This window comes from Sturnus vulgaris, chromosome 6, assembly GCF_052056855.1.
Source record: "Sturnus vulgaris isolate bStuVul1 chromosome 6, bStuVul1.hap1, whole genome shotgun sequence".
Classification (NCBI taxonomy): Eukaryota; Metazoa; Chordata; class Aves; order Passeriformes; family Sturnidae; genus Sturnus; species Sturnus vulgaris.
The window spans coordinates 2,853,839-2,868,149 of NC_142248.1; the positions used below are offsets into that span (position 1 = coordinate 2,853,839).

Sequence of the window (14,311 nt, forward strand, 5' to 3'; positions counted from 1 at the left end):
TTTTTTGGTATTACAGTAACAAAGTGAGGATTACTATTTGGAGTACAGTAGGGATTAAACTAAGAAAGTCTGGGCAAGCCAATACAGTTTTCTGTCCTGGTAAGCAACAGGTATTTAAAGAGGTTACCTGAAGCACCCACATGAAGTGACACTGAATCATCTTCACATTTAATGGTACAGTAAACTAATCTGACCCTAGAAAGCTGAACAGGAAGCTAACCTGATCTAGAAAGCTGAGTAAATTAATCAACAGTGAAGTACTATCAGGGTCATCATTGAACTCACTCTGCTTAATCTAGACACTGCCAAGGAGACTGAAGTCTTAAACTCTTCTGGGTTCTTCTGTGCCAAAGTGGTGATCAGACTTGTAGCTGCAGTAACCACGCCCTAGGAAAAAACAAAACACAAAAAAATCCCCATGATCAATTTTCTATCAGTTTATGATGCTGCCCATTAACACCTTTCAATTCAACTGTTTTATAATATACAAAAAAAAATTATGTTTATCCCCATTACAAAGCCCTACATTAAAAAAACCCTTTATTTGGCTAGCAGCTAGACTAATTACACACCTGCAGAATCCAACAGAATTTTCAGCAACACGATACTGCCATGCCTGCAGAGCATTTTATGCTCTTTTTTGTATTAGTTTTGTCTCCTGTTTGGATAGTACTCATAAAATAAGAGAGCTTTATTAAAATTAAGCCTGGACACAAATTGTCTTATTATACATGAGAAGCGTGAGCAGAAGAAATTCAGTGCAGCAGATCATCCAGGAAAGAATTCTTACAACCCAACACGAGGAGAGAGCTTTGTATTAACACAAGCACCAGATATTACTACTGCAGACTAAAGCACCCATTACTGTTGCACAGGTATTAACAGCTTTATTTTCATAAAGTAACTGGACTAGGGGGAAAAAACAGGGTCTCCTTTCTAAAGTAACAGGGGGTTTTTTAAGCATCAAAGTAAGAATGACATGGACACCATAGGACAAGGAAGTCTAAGCAAATGACAAATCAAGTCTTTAATTTTTAGTGCAGATCTAATCTTAAAAGGCCTAGGAAAATTCATATTACACCTATCCAATGTGACTTAGTGTAACAAGGCACAAGATTAATTAATTTATAGCCAGAGGAAAAGAAGAACTTGTACATACCATTCTTCTATCTATGGTGAAAAGGTAAACAAAGTTTTATTAAAAATTAATATATACAGCAACTACAAGAGGACAACTCCTTCCATTTTCTTCTCAAAGCCTGAAGACAACAGCAAGGCACTTGCTCGAAAGATTCAAGAAGAAATAACTTGTGTATCTCCCAGCAGAAGTCACATCATTCCCTGTACACACTAGGCCCAAGAAGCCCCATGAAGCTGATTTACCAAGTGCTGGTCATTGAGGAGATGCACCACTCGAGATGTCCAGTCTCCCATGGGAACAAGGTCAGGAGAAGTTCTGTACAAACGCAGCAAGCACAAAGCAGCACTTTGCTTCACACTGTCCATAGTGTCCCTGCAAGACATACACACTGATTTGAAATACAGTGCTTAAGGCACAGCAGTACTTGCAGGACAGCTTTATGCTGGATTTCACACTGACTCAGCATCCCTGGCCAGACTGCATCTTCTCAACAGAGGTTCACTGCAGTCTTCTTATGCTGAAGTATTTGTTCTTAATTTTTCCAGTAAGTTTGATTAGTCAAGTTTTCAACTGTTATACAAGTGACTAGACATACGTAATGATTCTTTGCAACTTGAGTGACATTTCACATCTCTTTATGAAAATTGAAAGTTCATCTCATCCAATCACAAGAACAAGCTTCTCCCCAGGCTGACTGAATTCAGGTAGCTCAGACAGATACACTACCTTATGAATGTGACCAAAGCTGGATCTCCTGCAAGGTCCTGTGAGTCAGACAGAAATCAGGAACTACTGAACAGCTTCAGCATCTACAGCTACAATGTAAGGTGGCTGTCACCAAGCACACAACCCACAAATCTATTCACCTTGCCATCCCTGCTGCTGGCACAGAAATGGACTATTTTAAGAGTGGCATGCAACTATTCTAGTTCAGTGAACTCCTTTTCACAAAGTAGTTGATTAAGCATTTTGTGGGATGCACAGACAACAGCTATAAAATGTACAGAGCACATTTATAAAAACCAGTAGAAATTTTAAAGAGGCAACTTACAATGTACAATCTTGGTTAAATGTTCAGAAACCTCTGCATCTCCAGTAGAAGTTCAGCCTAGCTATTCTTCATGAATTTATCAGTTTTCCATGGAATCAAGTTGTACCTCAGTTAAAAACCCCCAAATAAAACCACGAACCTATTCCTCCCATCTCTAATCTATATTTAAGCCAAGAGAACCACACTGAATTTGCAAATGTAACTGACAATGCTCATTTTGCCCAGGTCACTTAGGACAGGCACACAGACATATTTCATATACATTATATCAGAAATGCAGAAGGAATGAGACCCTGAAGAGTGATCTCAGGAAACACAAACACATCTCCAAGTTCAAACAAGTCTGACCTGAAGGTGCTGTGCTCTGTCTGCGATTAGTGACCCCAAGTGAAATTTTTGGAACTTTTTAAGGCTCTTATTAAAAGCCCATGACTCATCACTGCAGTATTGTCTCCACTATGCTACATGGAGAACAGCACCTGGCAAGGGCACTGGCCTGACATTTTTAGAGTATTGATAGAGTTCTTACATCACATGTCACTTTTTATATTAATGTAAGACAGTTACTTGTTATAAAAAGATCCATGCATATTCTAAAACACTTCATATCCATAGGAGTTTAAATGCACGGTTTGCACTTGGACATTTTAAGTTTCAAAATAAATTAGCCCTACAATCACACGTCCAACTTTATATTGACTTAACTACAGTTTCTGTAGTTAACTATAGACATTTGCCAGGTCTGTTTAGAAATTTTCAGCTATACCAAAGTAAGAAAATTGGTCACTATTTGCTATTTACACACTAGTAGATGAAGTAAGAAAACTCACAAATCAATATTACCGTGTTTCTTATGAAATTTGTACATTTACATAAGAGCTTCAGTTTGTAACAAAATTTGTAATATAAACATCTATTTAGGTTCACTTATTTCTTTTTTCATCAGGAGAGGTAAGGAAAGTAAAACTTAAACATTTCAGCGGCATTCAGTAACACAGGTTTATCCAAAACAAAAATCAGATCACAACAAGGCTGTAAAAGCCTATTCATGACACCCAAAGTCTGAATTTCCATCAATCTTAAACTCCTGCAAGCAACTCCACAGTCAGGCAAGTGAAAGCACCTGCAGCTATTGGAACTATCACTATACTGCAAGGCCAGGCTGTATAGCCCAAGCACAGATTAAGGTCCTGCAATGGATCCAAGCTGCTGAAAAGTTCATCGGTGTTGTATTTGAAAGAGGCATGTCACACCTACCCAGCCACAAGAATTTTGGGAATTTCTCCAGCAAAGGCTTCGGCCATCTCGCGGCTGCCCACGTTGGCGATGCAGTGCAGAGCCAGGCCCATGAAGGTGGGGTTCCTGCTGGCCAGGTCGTTCTTGATGGCGTTGTTTATGAGGCGGATGAGCTCGCTGTTAGAGTTCACCAGCACCGAGATGAACAGATAGCCCTGTGAGTCACAGCATGCAAAATCTATTTCAGCTGATTTCATTTACTGGGCATTAACAGGAAACATGATTTCTTTGATACATATGCTTCTCTCCAATATCAATGGGCAGAAATGGGTATTTAGACAGGACAAGGCTAGAAAGATTAAGTGGATTAAACAAAATTAGTAAGTTCAGTGTTACCCCAATTATCTGGTTTTAAGTATTTTCTCAATCTATTCTGGCATATACTTAAAAGATCATTTTAGATGAATGGAGACCAACCAAAATTTTGGCTTATTATTCAAATACTAATAAGTTACATGCACCTGATAAACATGACTTTACCTAGGGAGATGGAAAGAGATACTCAGAAAATTAAAAGGTTACTTACCTTTTAATGCAAGACTCAAGGCAGTTTCTTAAGGGTAATAATTTTATGCAGAACATACATTTTTTGCAACTAATTCAATACTCCCTACGCTCAAAGGTGTTTAGATTTCAGAATCATTCCTAGAGCCAAAATAAGGCTTTAAGCCAGAGCAGGAGGAATGAAGCAAAATTCTTTACAGACTCCACAGCTAAGGCAGGGTATTAGACAGACCAGGTTATCTTTTATAGAGCCCAAGTTACTCACAATTTGTTTCTCTGTATATCTGTTGGAACTGAGCAGGTTTACAGCCTCCATGTGACCAAAATCAATGTCATGCCCCAGCAGAAAGATGAAGAGCAGTTTGCAGACATATTTTTTCTTACTGTAACCATCCAGAGCCTTGTCACCTGAAAAGCATGGAAACAAACAATAATTAAGCCTATGTTAAGCTTTTAGTTGATTACCTACTGATAATTCCATCTACCATTATCTATATCCTAAAGGATGGTGATGAAAGGATGGTCAGGAAATAATGCTGTCATCTAGTCCTTGAGGTATCCTGCAGTGTCCTTAAGAGTATGTTCCTACTAAGAGGCATTGCATCCATGTTTGCTCCATTTTGACTTTCTTGCTTCTGCTAAGAGTAGTTATGTCTTCCATACACATTCTCCTCTTAAACCAATTATCAAGCCTTTATTACAGTAAAAGTGTTAACGTGCTTTTTCCAGTGCACCACTGCAGAGAACTCAGCAGCAACAAATAAAAAACTCAGCAAGCCGTTTTAGAAACATCAGGTGACAATGGTCTATCCCAAAGATGCAAAGAAACACATAAAATGAGATTACCACGAGACCTTTAAAGTTTTTGTAAAATGCGAAGTATCACAAGTGTTCCAGTTTTAGAAGAAAAATGCACCCTAAATAGGTTTGGCCATATGTTGCAGTACTGCTGATTTTAGAAGCTTGCAGAAGCACAGCCTGGAGCAGCACAGCTTCCAGTTCATCAGGAGACCATTGCTCTTCCTGAGGGGAAGAGCTACATATGAACATAACACTGTGTGTTGCATTCTCTCCCTACCTGAAATCAGGAAATAAAGGGGTGTCCAGTAAATCAGGCAAGACTGACTGCTGGATAATTCAGTCCAAGAAGCAAAATTCTGATATATACTCTGCCTAAAAGGCTATATAAGCTCCTTTGCCTCAGAATTCTGGGCCTGGAATAACTGATCTGTCACATCAAGTGTGTATCCTTAGTGATGGGCAAGCTCAGCCAGAACAGCACTGCATACACTAAGGCTTCAGTAAGATATCCCCTACACATTGCCCTTGCCAATAAAAGCCCTAAGCTGCCTTTTTATTTTAGATTTAGCTGCCTATTACATAAATCTAAAGTTAAAAAAGAATCTTAATAGTACAGAAGTTGCTCCTTCTTCCTTCTCATGAACTGATACAGAGGCATATTAAATTTGGCAGGTCACATGAATCTACAGCTCCCCTGGATTTCACACTACATTCACAGACATATCACCATCCTACTAAAAAGTAGCTCCCTTCTCCAACATGTGGTATCAAAGAAAATATTGTAAAGTCAGTAATTGAAGGGTAAAAACCAAGGAAACCTTACCATTACTAAATTTACAGTTAGTGAAGGAATGAAGACTACCATCTGTGTGTGAAGACATGTACCAGGGAACCAACAGAAAGCATACTGGCCCACTGAAGTACACAATGCTAAAAGGTTCTGTCTACAAGCTGCAAATATGCATTTTGGGGGTTGCTTTCTATTTTGACCCTAAAAAATTCTATATCATCTTATTTCAACTGAGATAAATTTAAGCAAACCACTGCTATTTTAATGCACACAATGATACCCTTATAATTTGGGTTTTTAGGCACTCGTTGATTTTTTTAACTGGCACAGACAGTGCATCAGTTGCCAAGAAAAAGCTTCACCTTAAAGCTCTTTTTATGTTGTCCAAAGAGGAGTCGTCTTCAGGTCCATACTACAGAAGCCCACATATGTTACATTTTACTTCAATACAGGAAGCAGCACTACTGAAGATACCCATGGCAGTGAAATCCTGCTATACTGGATCCTGTCAACATCCTCTGACAACAGCCAGCTCTGCACAAAGCTGCCTAAAGACATGTTTTCTTCAAGCCACTTTTACAGTTTGCTGCCATAAGGCTATTTTTCTGCTGACTCAGCAAACAAATGTAGGGAATTTTGCTCTCCTAGACTTCGGAATTACTGTCAGAGGAGCCAGAGTGAAATATCTAATGGGAAATACTTTTTCCCCTTCTTTGGAAGGAATATGGCCAGAGGAAAGAGAAGATACTCAACCCTGTCTGCCCACCTGCTGTGACCTTCAAACCATGGCGTAAGCAGCAATGGAGTATTCTGCATAAATACTTCCTGTTATACTATTTTCCCAATAAAATGGCACTCAAGAGCAGAAGCTTCTTCCTATCCCACCATGCTAGGGAGATGCAGATCAAAGATTCCTTTCCTTAGGAGAGGCAAGGAAAAAAAACCAAAAACAAAACACAGGAAAAAGCAGTGACAGCCTTAGTTTTCTAATATTTTTTCAGCTGCTTAGGAAGAATTTCTACAAACTCTTAAGATTTGATTTTAATTGGTCATGTACATGAGATCCAGAAGGAAAAGAAATAATCAGTGAATAAACCAGTGGGGCTTTACATTACCTAGTAACAAAAACCATTCCAATTCCTGATAAGCCAGCTATTCTAGGGGACCAATGAAAGGAACAGGTGATGCTCAATACCATTAACAGATACTATCATGAGTCACAGAAGTGGGCACTAAATAAGCTGAATCCATTTTAGTCAGTCTAACTCTAGTCTACAAAATTGAGGATTTACTATGGTATTGGATAATACTAATAGGAGTAGTTGCTTCTCTAAGATTCAGACACACCAAAAGACATCAGAAGTAGCTTTCACGTGAACTTTACCCCAGCCAGTCTCCAAGACCAAATTCCCAGCAGGCCAACAGGCTGCACTGCCTGTTAGTCTGCCAATCCATCAGCAATATACAAAAGTTAGATATATTAAATCTAACCTCTTATATTCTCAAATGACTGGTGTTGACTTTGTGATACCACAAGGGAAGAAGAAGTACAGAATGCTCTAATGAATCCAATTGCTTAACAAGGAACATAAGCAGATGAAAATATGTATACTTTGAACCACATCACCTTTCAAAACAAACTGTTTGTCAGAATTTGGCAACTGCTTTTTAGGTTTAGGACCCAGCTATTTAAAACAGTATATCCTTCCAAGATCCCAGTATTTTAAGAGCTCAGATTAGCAAGGTCCTTGGATCTCAGGGTATTTGAAGAATCTTTGATAGAAGCTACGCCATGCAATCAAGCACAAAACGTATCACCATCCTACTAAAAAGCAGCTCCCTTCTCCAACATGTGGTATCAAAGAAAATATTGTAAAATCAGTACCTGAAACACGTTTTCTGAAGACATAAAAAATGCTACACTGACTGCTTTCAAAAACTCCTGTTCCTTGTATATAGAACTGAAGGCAGGGTGACAGTTCTTAGGCAAGCTTATAAACTAGGACGAGTTAGAGTTACTACAGCTCTCCTTCAAAGTCTTATTAGTTCCCAGGAATAACAGAATATTGTGAGTTTTTAAGTTTTTTATTATTTAATTATCCGAGCAATTTGAAAAAAGAGCACCTCAGTCAAAGGTCTCACGATAGCTGTTTTTAAGAAGTCACAGCTTCAGCTGTGTTTTGAAGAAGTCTGTGACTTGGATTGTTATTGAAATTTTAATTATTCCTCTCCCTTCCATGTCAAATTTACAAAGAGTTCTGAAGGTTCTATTTTAAACATTAATAACAAGTCTCATTGCTTAAGTATGTGCCAAAATAGTACAGCTTCCCCCAGTCCCAAGCAAACATCCGAACAAGAGCAGAAGGAAATGTCACATGTTCTGTTATCTTTATTGCAATACACAATCACTTCTTTTAACTCAGCTCATTTTCAAATGCTTTCGGGAACATTTGCAAGTGCTGCAAATCAAGTCAGCAGAAACAGGAAGGATTCACAATACATGTCAGCAGGTTTTGAACACAGTGGGCATTTTAAAGGCTACTCACTTTTCCCTGAAAAATTTATTAGTTATTTTGCTAAGAAAGAAATTATTAACAGCAGATTAACAATGAGTATTATTAAGAAATAATTACTACTTCCAAATTTCTGTGTATCACCTTCCTAGCATTTCAACACAGAAGTTTTGGTTTTCATTGCTCATACAGATCTTTCATACAGCCCTCTGAAAAGAACAAAATAAGGCAAGAAAGTACTGTAAGAGCCTTTGGTTTTCAGGCAGCAGCTTCCAGCTCTAGTTTGGAATATAAGTGGAATATAAGTGTAACAGCACCTGCTGTTGTACTCAAAGGCAGTGTGCTGCACTGTTACCGAGCCTGCTACCAGCCAGAGGGGCCAGGAAAGCAGCTCAATCCTTGGGATGTTCACCGGGGCAGATAAGGAAGTCTGACAAGTCCAATCTCACAAGCTTTCACATGGCTAATTGCTACCTTAAAATCTTAGCTTTTAAAACCACAGTAGTGGCTTTTGCAAAACAGAATGGACAACACTGTTTCTTTGCTTCCTTCCTACACTGACACTGACCTCTGTTCATGCAGTTGGCAGCAATCCAGGGATATACTGTATCACTCCTAGCTTAGAGGCTAAGAAAATGGAATTTGATTTTTATGAATGTAGCTACACTTTGAGACAAGATCTGTATTTCTGTAGGAGTGACAGTCCAAGCTCTCTCCCATCAAATGCTGAATATTTGTGCCAAACAACGCATACAAATCCATAAACAAGTATTTATTTACTATACTACTAGCACCAGAACAAAGATCAGCCTTACAACTCAGGTCATATGTAAAGCCTGATTTTACTTCCAAACAATGCAGTTTGCCATTGAAGACACTTTACTATTTTACTGTGTGACTGCCTTCACACGTGATCAGAAGACAGTGTGACTAAGCAGGTCCATCTTAAATACAAAGTCTGTACTTTCAGAGTCTGTCAAGAAAGCAATTTACTGAATTTACTGTTACACAGTTTCAGTTTAAAACAGATATTTAGAGCCTCATCTTAACTTCCTCCAAAGGGTTACTGTGTATTTTGGGAAAATAGAGAAGATTTGCTCAAATATTGAAAACCAAGTCAAGCAGAAGGGCAAAAAAGCAAAGAAAAAAAAAAGAAAAAGGCAAAAATTAACGACTGACACTGGGGCATTTCTGCACGAGCTGAAAAGAAGATACACAAGCATATCAGAAGGCTAGAAGCCACTCTTGTAACACTATTAAGCAATCAGAACAAAACTAAATTCTAATGCCAGAGCAGGAAAAAAAAAAGAACAAGTCTGAATCAAGCAGAGAACAGAGTTTCCTGTGACCGCAGAAACAGCTTAAAGATTTGTGGGCAGCTTCATTAAGACACAAATTCTGGTTTGAGAGATCAAAGTGATAAAACAATTTAATAAACCAGATATTTTTTCACTCCCAAAGCAGTTACTGCTCTGACACTGAGACTTCCAATTTGGTTCAAGCATGGGAGCAAAATCAGCTTACAGTCTGAATATGTAAAACAAAAGGAATAACATCTCTGCAGACTTTACTCCTACAGCTTCCCCTTTATCACACTGGTGTAGTTTCTCTCTACTACATTCTTCTTATCTCAGTTAATGCAGAAGCATTTAAAGCAACTGTCAAGGACACAGTGACCTCAGCAATGGAGCTTCCTCATGCTTAGACAAGAGACACGGTCACCTTAGTACAGAGATTCTAAATTCCTGCTGAGCTTTGGTGCACAAAAGCTGGATCAGAACCCAAGCCATAGCACACCTTCCATCGTTTCAAGGAAAGTACTGCTTGTCCAGAGATGTGAAACCTTATCCCAGCCTGTTAAACACAAGGGTATTTTAAACTCCAAGTTACCCAAACATAAGGCAGGTATCAGGCTTGACAGCTACTTGTACACCAGAACAAAAGCAGAAATACTGAGGCTCTGTCTGCAACAGTGTAAGAGCACACCTTAAAAGTTACATGGGATGGGGCCCAGATACTGCAACATGTGTGCTGAAGCACACACAGGCCCAGAGGCAGACCAGACTCCTACACCAGTGTCAAGCAAGTACTTCTGTCAAGAGGTCTTGTTTCTTGGACCTTTCCCTGATTACAGCCATGCAGCCAGTCCAAAAGCTGCATCTTAGGCCAGGCAGGGCCAGTAACTCAGGGCACCGGTATTCACCACAGTTATTTAGCAAGGGACTTCATCTTATGTTCACAATCACACATTTGTCTTAATCCAAACCATTTAAAAACATTTTAAGGTCAGAGCTACGTGAAAAGAAACTAGGCTAAACTGAGTAATCTCCACTTAAACCAAGAATAAAATGCATATGAAAGTCTCTTATTTTTTATATAGCCCTTCAGCAAGGAAGAACCACCCAGCATGAAGTCCATGTGGGGCTCCTGCAGCAGAAAGATAACACAGCTATCAGCTCCTCACACTCTCAAGGCCTCAAGCAGTTACACAAGTTGTCTAAACATAACTTTTTCCAAACTGTGGCATTTACGTTTTTGTTCAGGCTTCATCTAGTTGTTGTCTTCGGGTAATTAAAATTTTCCACCCAAAATCTATACAGATTTACTAACAAACCACAATGAAGATCAGCTACAAGAAGGTTTAGCCATCTTCCACTCAAGCTACTGAATAAGCATATGCTGACCTTTATTCAAAACTATTTAAATAGTGTTTAAAGGATGCTACACAAGGTATGCAAGCTAAAGTTACCACACTACTTCGCTGAAAGGACCTCTATTCTCTGATCATGGTTCTACATAGCCAGAGATTCCTATGATAATTTCTCCCCTGTTTCACAAGCCATGTACTTTTACCTATTTTTCTAAGAGAAAAATGTAAACACAGAGGTGTGTGACGGCTTCTAATTTCAAAGAATTTGAGTGTCTTGCACTGTGGTTAGCTTTCCCCTTCTGAGCTGTTGATAACACTGAGGTTTCTAAAGGTCTTCGTACACCTTTAAGAGACATACAACTTAAAATGTAACCACAGAACAGACAAAGTTCAGGAAAGCTATTTGTTAATGCATTGAGTATTCCTAACAGATATGCTAATCTAAGCCAGGAGAGCAAACTAAGGTAAAAGAATTTACTACAAATCCAGCAGATTTTGAAGGCACATATATGATCTCCACATTGCAGTGCCTTATCTAACTACACACACTGCCCCATAACTATTTAAACAGAACTTGCCACAGCCACTAGTGTTATAACTCCATTTAAAAACATCCCAACTGCCCCTTAGAATCTTTAAACTTTGAAACCACTTATACAACTTGAATACAGCTAACAGCATGAGTTTTACCTTGTGTTGTTTAAAAGTTAATTGCTGCCTCTTGGAATTAGTTACTGCATATCCTTTGTTTCATATGAATAATTTGTACTGCTGTTGCTTGTGGTCAAGATGTATAGCTTCAGCAACTACACATTTTAACACTAATTCTGCTAGAAGACAGCCTAACCCATTACTTCCACAAAGAGCTCAGGGCTGAAGAAGGGGGAAGGAAGAAAAGTTTTAACAGATGCTGTTTTACTAGAAATAATCACATCCACTCATGTTCCTTCAAACTATTCACAGCCTTCTGGAAGCAAGCAGGCTGAGTAGTCACGTGGTTAGAAAGCCAAGTATTAGAAAGTTGTGACCAGTAGCCCAATTCTTTGATAGAGGAGGGAGTTTGCTTCTGTTATGGCCAAGAGCACAGGACAGTCAGAAGGGTCTATAGTTAAGAGAACATTTCCAACAGTTATTCTAACAGACTGCTCTAGCATTTTGCTTGAGTCAGCAGTTGACAAAAGATGTCCAAGCATGTAAAAACAAAACCCCATAAAAGAATGTCATATGGAAATATACATATAGAACAGTATGATCAAGTCACTTACCTTTAAATTTTGACCGTATGTTTGCTAGTTCTTTATTTATCCTCTTTATCTCCGCCTCTTTACTTTTGCCTGAAATGAAAAGAACACATATCAGGACAGAGTGCTTTGGACATCCTGAAGCACCTTTAGATGCAAACAGAAACATACATTTGTGAGCATACAAACATCCAAAGGAGTTATTACTCTCCATCTCCATCACTGGAACTAAAGGCAAACAGAGGTAACTTAAGCATCACTTTATACAGGAATTCGAGAAGCTCTAAGGGCCTCCCTGTTTCAAGAAGCTTTCCAGACTTTGGACAGTGTCACTTGCATATAACCTGAGATGCCACTGCTACTGACTTTCACAAATGCTCCAGTTTTTCTGTTCCTGAAACCTCCCAGAGAAAAGTGAGTTTTACTTCCTATGTGATTACTAAGTCGATAGTGCTTTGAAGGAGTGAGTGTCCTAAGCACAATCTTATAAACAAGCAGCTCATGTTATTCCTCACCTTAAGGGCAAGCAAATTTATTGTTTCTCTGTTGACCAGTCATTCATTTCAACAGCTTTAAAAACATTCTTAACAGACTGAAGAGGAAACACAGTGAACTCACAAAGAGTCCAAAGACTCAAGACCTCACACAGTTAGGATACAAGTTCAGACTTCCAATGTGCCTCATGAAAGTAATTTGAAAACCAAAAATATTTAAAATTCACACTGTATTAGATGACTTGGCAATCTTATGCTTCTCAGCACCATCAGTGTTTCATATGAAACATTGATTTCAAAAATAGGTATTGGGATTTCTAGTACCAATTCAAATTACATAGAGAAACAGCTGCAGTTTAAATTCTGATAATGCAAACTTATTCAAGTAATATTTGCACTGCCCAAACCAAAACAGCTTATTACTCTTTAGCAATTTAGTTTTTGGTGACTGAGATTCTACAAACATTTGGGTCCATTATCTCCTACATGAGTAGGAGCACAGAAGGGTAAAATAGCCAGCTCAGGCATTGTGATGAGCTGCCTGTCATCTGAGGCAAGCAAGTGAAGTATATTCCAGCAATGCAGAACTGGCCATTTAGTTCTGTTGTTTGAATTAACACCTGTACCTACTCAATTTTCAACAAGTCTAAAACTATTGTCTATTTTCCAAAAGTTTCAAGCAGTTTCAAGTGTTCCAAACATCAACTAGCAGCAGGAAATGACAGCTTCTTTCCCTCTTTATCACATATATTTGCTACAAGGTAAAAGTCTCCTCACCCTGGTTCAAAATGGTCCAGCTGTGTAAGCTGTGGGGACCACACGCCGTGTGTTCACACCACTGGGATCACAGCTACAGCCATGAATGTGCAATAGGGGATGTGACAAGGCTTGAAGAGCAGATCAGGACCAGCATTCCAAAGCACCTCCAATCTCACCTCCTTCTTCAATAGAAACATCTCACAGTATTTAAACATCCCACTACATTTGCCTGTCCAAAAGCCTGTGTCACCCTATGACTGTTAATCCTCCCTTTATTATTCCTTTGGGGATCCTACAACAGGCCCTATAAAGGGAGACTAAGTAACTCAAGGAAAACAGTGCCTTGGGATAGTTTAACAGCAAAGGATAAGGGAATCCCTTGCCAAGTACAAATGAATCTAGATTTTGTAATTTCTTGACTTAGACTCAAAAAAAATAAACTGAAGTTTATTTTTCTGAAACCACCTCTTGCATAAGATGCAGAGAATGGGTTTGTATTAATCTGCCTCTAACAATGGCCATGAGAGAACAGACACAGGGCAGCCACAGCACACTGTACAAACGGAAATGTTAAGCCCAAAATAGAAGCAACTACTTCAGTTTGCCTTATCTTTTTAACAAAATACCTACAGACCCCACATATTAGCTTAAAATTGAATTTTTCCTTTCTGTAACAGTGTTTTATAAGGGGTGCTGCTCAAAAGACTTCAGTGCAGGGTGCCTTGGCAGGGACTCCACAGGGCAAGAAACAATCCACAATTTCAGAGCTCAATAATTTACAATACCTGTTCTGAAACATATTGTAGTTGCAATCTGTATGCACCTTGATTTTCAGATAAAGCAGAAGATAATGTCCACAGTTTTAATTTGACCTAGAAATTCCAGTTAACTTCTAGAATGACAAAGCTAGAGAACACAGTATAGTTCTCTCAGTTTATAAAGACATCTGTTGAAATCACAAAGTTTAACCAGTTTGCACTAACATATCATGCAACACAATGAGTTTTGTTCTAATTTAACTTGTCAACATAAAGAAAGCTGGTTTTAAAGTACTAACACTATTTATTGTGT

The 14,311-nt window shown here is 38.7% G+C and overlaps 1 protein-coding gene across 4 annotated transcripts in view; it reads right to left on the reverse strand.

The window, feature by feature from the left end:
* AP2A2 (adaptor related protein complex 2 subunit alpha 2) overlaps nucleotides 1-14,311 on the reverse strand; it is a 44,876-nt gene that overhangs the window by 19,213 nt on the left and 11,352 nt on the right. For all 4 annotated transcript variants that reach the window (XM_014873596.2, XM_088166699.1, XM_014873595.2 and 1 more), the window contains exons 2-6: nucleotides 12,012-12,080; nucleotides 4,258-4,400; nucleotides 3,450-3,643; nucleotides 1,384-1,513; nucleotides 286-387 (exon numbers count right to left, since the gene is read on the reverse strand). In XM_014873596.2, the coding sequence (XP_014729082.1) occupies nucleotides 286-387; nucleotides 1,384-1,513; nucleotides 3,450-3,643; nucleotides 4,258-4,400; nucleotides 12,012-12,080 (638 nt within the window). The remainder of the gene's footprint in view (nucleotides 1-285; nucleotides 388-1,383; nucleotides 1,514-3,449; nucleotides 3,644-4,257; nucleotides 4,401-12,011; nucleotides 12,081-14,311) is intronic.